Below are 10,873 nucleotides of genomic sequence, written 5' to 3' on the forward strand. Positions count from 1 at the left end.
GTTTTAATATTTCACAATATTACTGTTTTTACTGTAGTTTTGATCAAATAAATGTAGCCTCGGTGAGCAAAAGAGTCATCTAGATTTTCATCTTGATCTTTAGCTTTTTCAAAAACTAAAAATTTGTACTGACCTCTTTTAAATTGTAGTGTATGAGCTGCTCTGTGCTAATAAATAAACAAAATTGCTGTCAATTTAATTTAATTTAAAATTTAATTTAAAACGTAATTAATTATTTAAAATTTCATTTCATTTTTGTTAATGGTGACTTTTAGAAGTTTTAAATTAAAGTCTTAATATTTTTAAATTTGGTTTTAATATTTCACAACATTATTTTGACTTTCATCTTAATTTTTAGTTTTTTCAAAAACTAAAAATTGGTACTGAACCCTTTAAATTGTAGAACAAAATTGCTGTTAATTTAATTTAAAATGTAATTGAATTAAATAATTTAAATAATTGTTTATATTAGAAACTGTCAGAATATTAACCATGTATTACTACCTTTTAAATTTAATTTGTAATAATATTTCACAATATTACTGTTTTTTACTGCAGTTTTGGTCAAATAAATGCAGCCTTGGTGAGCAAAAAGACTTTTTTTCAAACTTTTAAATTGAAGTGTACAGGTTGCTCTGTGATAATAAAAAAACAAATTTGATTTAATTTAATTTTTTTAATTTAAGTTTTAAATTAGAAATTGATGACTATTAATTTGTATTAGCCTGTCAGAATGTTAACCATTCATTAATACCTTTTACAAGACAACCACATAAAAACATTCCAAATCAGCCCACATACAAAATAACATCCTGAATTATTTCTTTCTGTCTCGCAGCATATGTTAGCTATGGGCAGTCTGGACCATCCGTATATAGTCCGGCTCTTGGGCATCTGTCCAGGGCCCAGTCTGCAGCTGGTCACTCAGCTCAGCCCACAGGGCTCTTTGCTGGAGCACATCCGGCAGCGCAGAGAGAGCCTTAACCCGCAGAGACTGCTCAACTGGTGTGTGCAGATTGCCAAGGTGAGAGGAAAACAAAGTGTGTTTTGAGTTATTCAGATCATTTCAAGCCCACCTAAACAACTAAAATCTTTCCTCGCTTGCTCCCTCCTAGGGTATGTACTATCTAGAGGAGCAGCGGATGGTCCACAGGAACCTGGCGGCCCGCAACATCCTGCTCAAAAGCGACTTCATGGTTCAAATAGCCGATTATGGGATTGCTGACCTCCTCTACCCTGATGACAAGAAATACTTCTTCAATGAAATTAAGGTAAAGCACACTTACAAGTTACACTACTTTTTTTCAGCATATTAGAATGATTTCTGAAACATCATGTGACACTAAAGACTTTTTTCCTAATGTTTGCAATTTCCAGACGCCAATTAAGTGGATGGCCCTCGAAAGCATCTTGTTCCGCAGATACACACATCAGAGTGATGTATGGAGCTATGGTGAGTCCTTGTGTCACAAGATAATTACTCTAAAACATTATACTTTGGATCTGATGATTTAATAAGAGCTCACTCTCTCTGTAGGTGTGACAGTGTGGGAAATGATGTCATATGGGGCGGAGCCTTACTCTGCCATGCGACCACAAGAAGTGCCTGATCTGTTAGAGAAAGGAGAACGCCTGTCTCAACCTCAAATCTGCACCATCGATGTCTACATGGTCATGGTCAAATGTGAGTCGAGTCTTTTTATAACCCATAATGCAAAGTGACAGTGATCTTGTGCTTCTGGACTCGAGTCTACAGATAATTTACTCACTCCCTTGTCATCCAAGATGTTCATGTCTTTCTGTCTTCAGTCGTAAAGAAATTATGTTTTTTGAGGAAAACATTTCAGGATTTCTCTCCATGTGGTGGACATCTATGGAGTTTGAACTTCCAAAATGCAGTTTAAATGCAGTTTCAAAGGGCTCTAAACGATCCAAGCTGAGGAAGAAGGGTCTTAACAATTAAAAAAAAATTATATACTTTTTAACCTCAAATGCTCATCTTGTCTAGCTCTGTGTCAGCTCTGTTTATTCTGGTTTAAGACAGTTAGGGTCTTGTCGAAAAACTCCCATCTGATTTTTTCCTATTCAAAATCATCCTACATCACTGCAGAAGTACCGACTCAGTGTTTACAAAGCGAATGTACAAAGAAGATCAAACGCCCTTTACAAAAAAAGGTAAAACAGAGACGTAGATAGTAGAAAATGAGATGGGAGTTTTTCGACCTACCCTAACTGTCATGAACTGGAATACACAGAGTACATGCAGAGTCAGACAAGACAAACATTTGAGGTTAAAAAGTATATAATTTTTTTTTTTTTAGAAAATAACCCATCGCTTTTCTAGATAAGACTCTTCTTCCTTGGCTGGGATCGTATAGAGCCCATTGAAGCTGCATTTAAACTGCATTTTGGAAGTTCAAACTCGGGGCACTATAGAAGTCCACTATATGGAGAGAAATCCTGAAATGTTTTCCTCAAAAAACATAATTTCTTTACGACTTAAGAAAGAAAGACATGAATATTTTGGATGACAAGAGGGTGAGTAAATTATCTGTTCATTTTTGTTCTGGAAGTGAACGTCTCCTGTAAGTAGCATATCAGATATTATTATTATTTTATTTTTTTAAACTGCATAGTTGTTTTAGTATTTAAAATTGTCATTTTTAGTTTCCATTTTATTTTTAGTATAAGTTCTAGTAATTTTACTTTGTGCTTTTGTTATGTTTTTTAATATATTTTATTTAGCTTTATTTTTATTTTAGTTTTAGCCATTTTAGTACTTCAACTTGAACTTATTTTATTTCAGTTAGTTGCCAACACTAATAATATTTTTAAATGAACTATGTAGCAAATCTTGAATTGAATATCCATTTTTATACTGCACATGCCTGAATTCACTTGTAGCATATTTATATATATAAATATTTATATATGTATTTGACAAAAAATAATATACAGACAAAGAAAAAATTATTCAGACACCAGATATAATTTTTGATATTTTTTTTACCAGTAGGTGCAGGACACTATTCTGCCCTCCAAAGGCGAAGTGCAGTAACTACGCCAACACTGAAACTGAGAAAAATGCCTTTAAAGTTTTTACGGCAGCTAGTCAAACATGTTGACGCTCTTGTTTCTCTGAAACACTCTCGTTTCTCTGGGACAAAATTGTACCAGGAGACTTTGCCACAAGACAAAACAGTTGTCACAAAGTGACAAACTCAATTAACTCAATTTTGACCAAATGCGTAATTACTGCGCTTTGCCTTTGGAGGGCCGTATAGTTCATTTATGTCAGTGAGGATAAGAAAATTAAGTAAACTGCGACATATTATACCCAAAAATTCTTCATAAAGTAGACTACCAGTAAAATTGATAACAATTTGCTTGGTAATTGGTCAACAAAGTAATGATAGTTGTGTAAATATTGCCATACTAACAGCAATTTTTGGTTGATTGTAATCCATTACATAGCTTTCTATCAAAGTTATCTGACATTATCAAGATAAATTTGTTCTGACACAGTTTTTCGCTTTTATTACCATTTTCTAAACTATAGCGAATAAACTGTGATAATGTGAGAACTGTTGAATATATCTGAATAAGTGTTGGTTTGACTGTGCAGTTTAATTATCTGCCATTTATTGGTAATCAGCCATAACATAAAAATAATTCCTGACTTATTTTAACAGGTTGGATGATTGATGAAAATGTTCGGCCAACTTTCAAAGAGCTAGCCAATGAGTTTACCCGAATGGCCAGAGACCCCTCTCGATATCTCGTCATCAAAGTAAGTCAAATTGATGGAGTGCTTCTTCATTTACCTCACTGTCAAGCTGGAACCGTTTTGAATGACTGTTGTTGACTGATGTTCCACCACTAGGAGGAGGACAGAGCTCCTGACCCGGCCTCAGACGAGTCCCATCAGAGAGGAACTGAGATGGACATTCTAGGGGTGGCATTAGAGGACCAGGAAGATGAAGTCTTGGAAGATACGACAGACATGCCACGCTATATAACACCATCCAGAAGTTTCTCTAGATTGCGCATAGATTCTCATCGGGTGCGTTTTATAATATTGATCAAAATTAATATGTGATGGTTTGAAAATAGACTAATGTACACTAAGAAGTCTAAGTAAGAAGTCTCTTCTGCACACTTCAGGGCATTTATTTGATCAAAAATACAGAAAAATGTTTTTTTAATATATATTATTGGAATTTAAAATAATGGTTTTCTATTTTAATATACTTTAAAATAAAATTTATTTCTGTGATGCAAAGCTGAATTTTCAGCATCATTATGCCAGTCTTCATTCTCACATGATCCTTCTGAAATATTTCTAATATGCTGATTTATTATCAATGTTGGAAACAGTTTAGATGCTTTTTTATTTTTTAGGGAACCTGTGATACTTTTTTCAGGATTCTTTGATGAATAAAATGTTAAAAAGAACTGAATTTAACTTTTGTAACAATATACAATATATACTTTCATTCAGCAAGAATGTGTTACATTGCTACAAAGTGATAGTAAAGACTTATATTATTAGAAAATATTTCTATTTTGAACAAAAGCTATTCTTTGAAACTTTTTTTCATTAAAAAAATCCTGAAAAAAGTATCACAGGTTCCAAAGATATGAAGCGTCACAGCTGTTTCCAACATTGATAATAAATCATCATATTAGAATGATTTCTGGAGGATCCTGTGACACTGAAAACTGCATTAATGATACTAAAAATTCAACTTTGCATCACAGGAATAAATTATATTTTAAAGTATATTAAAAAAAGGTGGCAGGTATTTTAAATTGCAATAATATTTCACAATATTACAGTATTTTCTGTATTTCCGATCAAATAAATGCAGCCTTGATGAATACGAGATTTCTTAAGATTAAAAATCTTACTGATCCCAAACATTTGCCAGACAGTGTACATTATTCAATATAATATACATGATACAAATTGAGGTTGGTAAGATTTTTTTATATAATTAAAATAAGCCTCTCTTATGCTCATTTAGTCTACGTTTATTTGATAAAAGGCAATGAAAACAGTATTATTTGTAAAATATTATTATTTTAAAATTTAAATTGACTTGTCTGATTTTATATATTTTAAAGTGTCATTTATTTTTGTGATGCAAAGCTGAATTTTCAGCATCATTACTTCAATCTTGAGTATCACATGATCCTTCAGAAATCATTCTAATATGCTGATTTAATGCTCAAGAAAGAACATTTCTTATCAGTGTAAATGCTGAAAACTATGTCCTTCTTACAGTTTTTGTAGAAAACATCATACTTATTTTTCAGGACTCGAAAAAAAAAAAATAGAAATCCTTTGCAACAATATAAAAGTCTTTAGTGACAGTTTTTGTCAATTTAATGCATCCTTAGATGAATAAGAGTATTAATTGCTTTGAAAAAATCTTACTGATCCCAAACTTTTGACCAATAGTGTATATGATCAGATGATTTGTGGGGACTTTATGAATAATGAATTAATAAGCAAAATCTTTTTGACACTTGCAGTCAAGTCTGACTCCATCCAATGTTGCTGGATATCTACCAATGACCCCTGGTCTGGAGAGCTCAGTGCAGGTGAGGTTTCAATCATGTCTAAAGCTCATTTCTTCAGTGCATTCATTTTAGGCTGAGATCATCCATATAAAAACTACATTTGACGTGTTAATGATGAAGAAGGCACATATCTAAAAGCATATGACTTAAAAACTTATAATCAATATATTGTCCACCTTATTTTGCTGTAGGCGGGATGGGCGTCTCGGTCCCGTCTCGACTCTGGATGCACTGTTTCTGAGAGCTCGGAGGGACGGGGAGCTGCGGTGGAGCTGGAAATGAATGAGGACTTCCCAATGATTGGCAGCATGAGGAGGGTCACACATCGTGAGGACAGCGCTTACATGTCACAGCGGGACAGCCTATCAGGACCTCCAGAAACAATCTCCACAGGGACTCAAGGAGAAGAGGACCAAAATGGATACGTGCTGCCTGGATTTGGTGAAAGTCCAGAGAAAGGTGAGGATAAGCGAATTAGAGCATGTGTGTGTGTAACCTTTATGCAACAATTTATGCAAAATTTGAATTCTTTGAATCTTGGAAGGCCCTATGAAACTTGAGAAGTCTGCAGAAGATCATTTCTGCCTTTATAGTAAAAAAAAAAAAGTAATTATGAGATAATGTTTAAAATAAGACATACATTTATGTTGTGAGACATAAAATCACATTCTGAGACATAACGATTACGACATACAGTGCTGCTCAAAACAAACAAACAAAAAAAATATTTTTTAAATATTTTTGAGAGAAGTCTCTAATTCTCACCAATGCTCCATCTATTTGATCAAAAATAAAGTAGAAACAGTATTGTGAAATATTTTTGCAGCTTAAAATAATGGGTTTATATTTTAATATAGACGTTTTTCCTGAACACGGAAGTAAGTCCGACTCTTAACTGAAAGAATGCTTTGCATTTCCGGTCTGCATTGTTTCTAGTCAAATTAGGGTATATTCCGAGCTAATAAACTAATGTCAAACCTATTAAAATGTTTTTAAAAAGCACATGGCTCCATAGCGCCATCACTTGGCAATGTCGCAATGACCGTCATTTGTCAGTGCCTCACTTTAATGAGTGTGTAGATGACACGAAGCAGCGGACGTTAGCTACATTAAAAACAGATGGACGCCATTTGAATGGGTTCCTATGGAAACCGGAACAGAAAAGCATTCAATCTGACGTTAGAATTCGTAATGGCGGCGCTCATCGTTACTCAGGAAAAAGGTCTATACTATAAAATGTAATTTATTCATGTGATCTTCAGTTTCACATGATCCTTTAGAAATCATTCTAATATGCTGATTAGCTGTTCAACAAACATTCTTGTTATCTTTTTTTTGCAGCTTTTTTTAAACCGATACACTACCATTCAAAAACATATTATTTTTATTTTTAAATTACATTTTAAAATATATTAAAATAAAAACCAATTCTTCTAATTTGTATTATTTCATAATATTACTGTTTTTACTGTATTTTTTAAAACAAAAATGCAGCTTTTGTGAACAAAAATAATCTTGAAAAAAGTTGCAATTACACTACCAGTCAAAAGTTTTTGTAGTAAGATTTTTTATGATTTTTAAGTCTCTTTAAAGCAAATAATTGATTTGGTCCAAAATACAGCAAAAGCTGAAAAATTGTGAAATATTTTTACTATTTAAAACAACTGCGTAAAATTAAATTTATTTTTGTGATTAAATCTAAATTTTCAGCATCATTATTCTAACCTTCAGTGTCACATTGTCCTTTAGAAATCATTCTAATATGCTGATTTGCTGTTCAAGAAACATTTTTTATTATTATTAATATTTAAAACAGTTGAGTACATTTTTTTCAGGATTCTTTGAGGAATAGAAAGATCCAAGATCAGCATTTATCTGAAATAAATTATAGAAATTAATACTTTTATTTAGCAAGGATGCTTTAAATTGATCAGAAGTGATGATAAAGACTTTTTTAATGTTACGAAAGATTGCAATTTCAGATAAACGCTGTTCTTCTGAACTTTCTATTCCTCAAAGAAACCTGAAAAAATTCTACTCAGCTGTTTTCAACAACAATAATAATAATAATAAATGTTTCTGAGCAGGAAATCAGCATATTCGAACGATTTCTGAAGGATCATGTGACTGGAGTAATGATGCTAAAAATTCAGCTTTGAAATCACAGGAATAAATTACATTTGAAAATATATTCAAATAGAAGATGATTTTACATAGTAAAAATATATATATTTTTTTACTTTTTTTGCTGTACACTCAAATAATTGCAGGCTTGGTGAGCAGAAGACACTTCTTTAAAAACATTTAAAATCTTACTGTTCAAAAAATTTTGACTGGTAGTGTACATTAAATTTGGAATTCTAAGAAATGAAGTTGCAATTCTTTTTTCTTTTATTGGCTGCCATAAGTATGAATACTCATGTTAACACATCTCTTGCATTTTCTTTAGAAACTCTTCTATTCACATCGTCACGGGCCAAACGTTCTCAAAGGAGACTCTCAAGAGGCCACTCCGGCGACTTTTTGGAGGCGCACAGTGTTGCAGGTGAAGAATACGAGTATATGAACAACCAGACCCTCTCTCTCGGACATATACCAGGGCAGCTCAAAGACTACAATCAGCGACCTCCACGCAACCGCAGCGCCTCCTTCAACCCTGCCGGCATGTACAGCAATCACAAATCTCAAGCGTCCAGCAGACCCAGTAAGAGATCGTCGATCGAGGGCTCGGAGAGTAGCGGCGGTCTCTCCCAGTCCTCGACTGACCAAAGGAGTCACAGCGACGGCGATTTCCTATCCAGTGAAGCAGAATACACAGACGGCGATCTGGATCTCCAGGAGGTTCAGTACGAGTACATGGACATCCGTGGTGGTGCTGGACAACCACCCAACATGGTGCTCAAACTTCACCTCCCAAGACCGGTTTCCCATCCTCCTCTCAGAAGATCACCAGAAGACGATGAAGACGAATACGTGGAGGAAGACTATCAGTACACGAACCGCCAGCCTCGCCTGAGGAATTCGCTCAGGGTTCAGGGGCTGATGGAAGGGGAAGGAGAAGTGTATGAATATGAGGATATGGACTCGTTGGCTGCTGGAGGAGCAGCGGCAGCTGAATACCAGAATCTGGAAGGAGAAGATGAGGAAAGTGTCGGGCTGACGGATGAACCCCGGAGCCTGGGGCCGGGAGAGTATTTAAAAGTGCAAGCAGGGATGGAACATAAAGCTTTTGATAACCCTGACTATTGGCACAGCAGGTCGTTTCATAAAGCCAATGCTGTGCGCACGTAGATGTGAAGGAACTCAATGCAAATGAACAAATGCAAGTTGAACTGTCTTCAGTGACTAATGTTCAGGATATTATTCAATAATGCACTTCTTACTGGTATGAATCCAGATGCAATCTTGATCAAATATTTGTATTTTGATGCAAAAAATGTGGCATTATGTTTAAAATACATTTAAGCAAGATTTTTTGAATATGGTGGAGGTACCAGAATGACCAGATACATGAGCTACACATTGAATGCACTGATATTTACATCTGGATATGTATGTATGTAAGTGTTGTTGCTTAAAATGTTCTGTTAATGCCAAGTAACTCATCAAGAGAAGCCATAAGTTTGCTGTTTGTGCCTTTAAGATTGAGTGTTCATCTTAAATATCTGTTATTTAGTGTGTTCATGAAGTACCCAATTCAGTCAGCAGCTGCCAAACCACTGTGCATCTTAAATTATTTCATAATTTAAGTTTAATTTTTGAAATGTCAAATCTGAAGTATTTACATTTGGAATTTATACAGTTGTGATGACAGTTGAATAGCATATTGATTGACTTTGGGTAAACTCGTTTTTCTTTGAGGTGTTTGTTGTGCATGCCTTCTGAACAAATCATAATGAAGTACTTGTATTATGTTTCAAGTGAAATGGCCAGTAAACAAGCTTTTTTAACAAAACTATAGTTTTGTACACACATATCAAACTAAAGTATTTTCTCAACTTTGTAACATGATTTTTTTATTCGCTTTTATCTTACACTTTCAATAAAATGTTTAAAAACAAAACTTTTTAAAACCATTACTCTCATACTCTCATAAACCCTGTTTTTGTCTGCTTTTTGTGTTTTGTCTCGGTACATATTTACGTTTGGTAGCTATCCGCCTTATTTTTGCCGTAAGAGTGGGTTTTGTAAATTTTATGGGTCAGGCTTCCGGTCTCATCCGTGTCCAGCTATTTTTAGCCGTGCAAAACAGCTCGTTTTGCTGCTTGATATTGCAAATGGGTATTCTTACCATATTATTATTTTAATGTATCTTAATTATCTTAATTATGAACACACTGGTTTGTAATGCAAACAATTGTACCGTTTACTGCACGTTGTTATTATTCTCATTATTAAAGGATTAGTTCACTTCCAAAACAAAATTTGCAGATAACGTACTCACCCCCTTGTCATCCAAGATGTTCATGTCTTTCTTTCTTCAGTCGTAAAGAAATTGTTTTGTTTTGTTTTTCCCAGGAAAACATTTCAGGATTTCTCATGTAATGGACTTCTATGGTGCCCCCAAATTTAAACTTTCAAAATGCAGTTTAAATGCAGCTTCAAAGGGCTCTAAACGATCACAGCCGAAAAATAAGGGTCTTACCTAGTGAAACGGCTGGTTATTTAAAAAATAAAAAAATGCTTTAAAATTAATTTTCTTTTTAACCTTAAACACTTGTTTTTCTAGCTCTGTGTGAACTGTTTTTTCCCAGTCATGACAGTTAGGGTACATCTAAAAACGTCTCATTTTCTCCACCAACTTCAAAATCGTCCTACATCACTGTTTTACCCTTTTTTGTAAAGGGTGTTTGATCTTCTTTGCATGTTCACTTTGTAAACTTTGGGTTGGTAATTCTGCAGTAATGTAGGACGATTTTGAAGTTGGAGGAGAAAATGAGGCAGAAGTTTTTAGACGTACCCTGACTGTCATGACCGGAAAATACAGAGTTCACACAGAGCCAAGACGAGCATTTGAGGTTAAAAAGTATATAAATTGTAATAATGAAAAAAAAAAAAAACAGATCGTTTTGCTAGATAAGACCCTTCTTTCTCGGCTGGGATCATTTAGAGCTCTTTGAAGCTGCATTCAAATTTTAGAAGTTCAAATTTGGGGCCACCATATAAGTCCATTATATGGAGAGAAATCCATATAAATATATTAAACCCATTTACAAATTATAAAGCATAATACTAGTGTGAATTCACAATTATTTACATGCGTGTAGATTACATACATGCATCTCGG

The 10,873-nt window shown here is 34.1% G+C and overlaps 1 protein-coding gene across 1 annotated transcript in view; it reads left to right on the forward strand.

The window, feature by feature from the left end:
- erbb3a (erb-b2 receptor tyrosine kinase 3a) overlaps positions 1 to 9,751 on the forward strand; it is a 40,827-nt gene extending 31,076 nt beyond the window's left edge. Inside the window, exons 21-29 of the mRNA XM_073851825.1 lie at positions 839 to 1,024; positions 1,116 to 1,271; positions 1,378 to 1,453; positions 1,538 to 1,684; positions 3,693 to 3,790; positions 3,884 to 4,063; positions 5,539 to 5,607; positions 5,778 to 6,045; positions 8,036 to 9,751. Of these exons, the coding sequence (XP_073707926.1) occupies positions 839 to 1,024; positions 1,116 to 1,271; positions 1,378 to 1,453; positions 1,538 to 1,684; positions 3,693 to 3,790; positions 3,884 to 4,063; positions 5,539 to 5,607; positions 5,778 to 6,045; positions 8,036 to 8,877 (2,022 nt within the window). The 3' untranslated portion in view covers positions 8,878 to 9,751. The remainder of the gene's footprint in view (positions 1 to 838; positions 1,025 to 1,115; positions 1,272 to 1,377; positions 1,454 to 1,537; positions 1,685 to 3,692; positions 3,791 to 3,883; positions 4,064 to 5,538; positions 5,608 to 5,777; positions 6,046 to 8,035) is intronic.
- The last annotated feature ends 1,122 nt before the right edge of the window (positions 9,752 to 10,873 follow it).

This window comes from Garra rufa, chromosome 12 (assembly GCF_049309525.1).
Source record: "Garra rufa chromosome 12, GarRuf1.0, whole genome shotgun sequence".
In the NCBI taxonomy this organism is placed as follows: domain Eukaryota; kingdom Metazoa; phylum Chordata; class Actinopteri; order Cypriniformes; family Cyprinidae; genus Garra; species Garra rufa.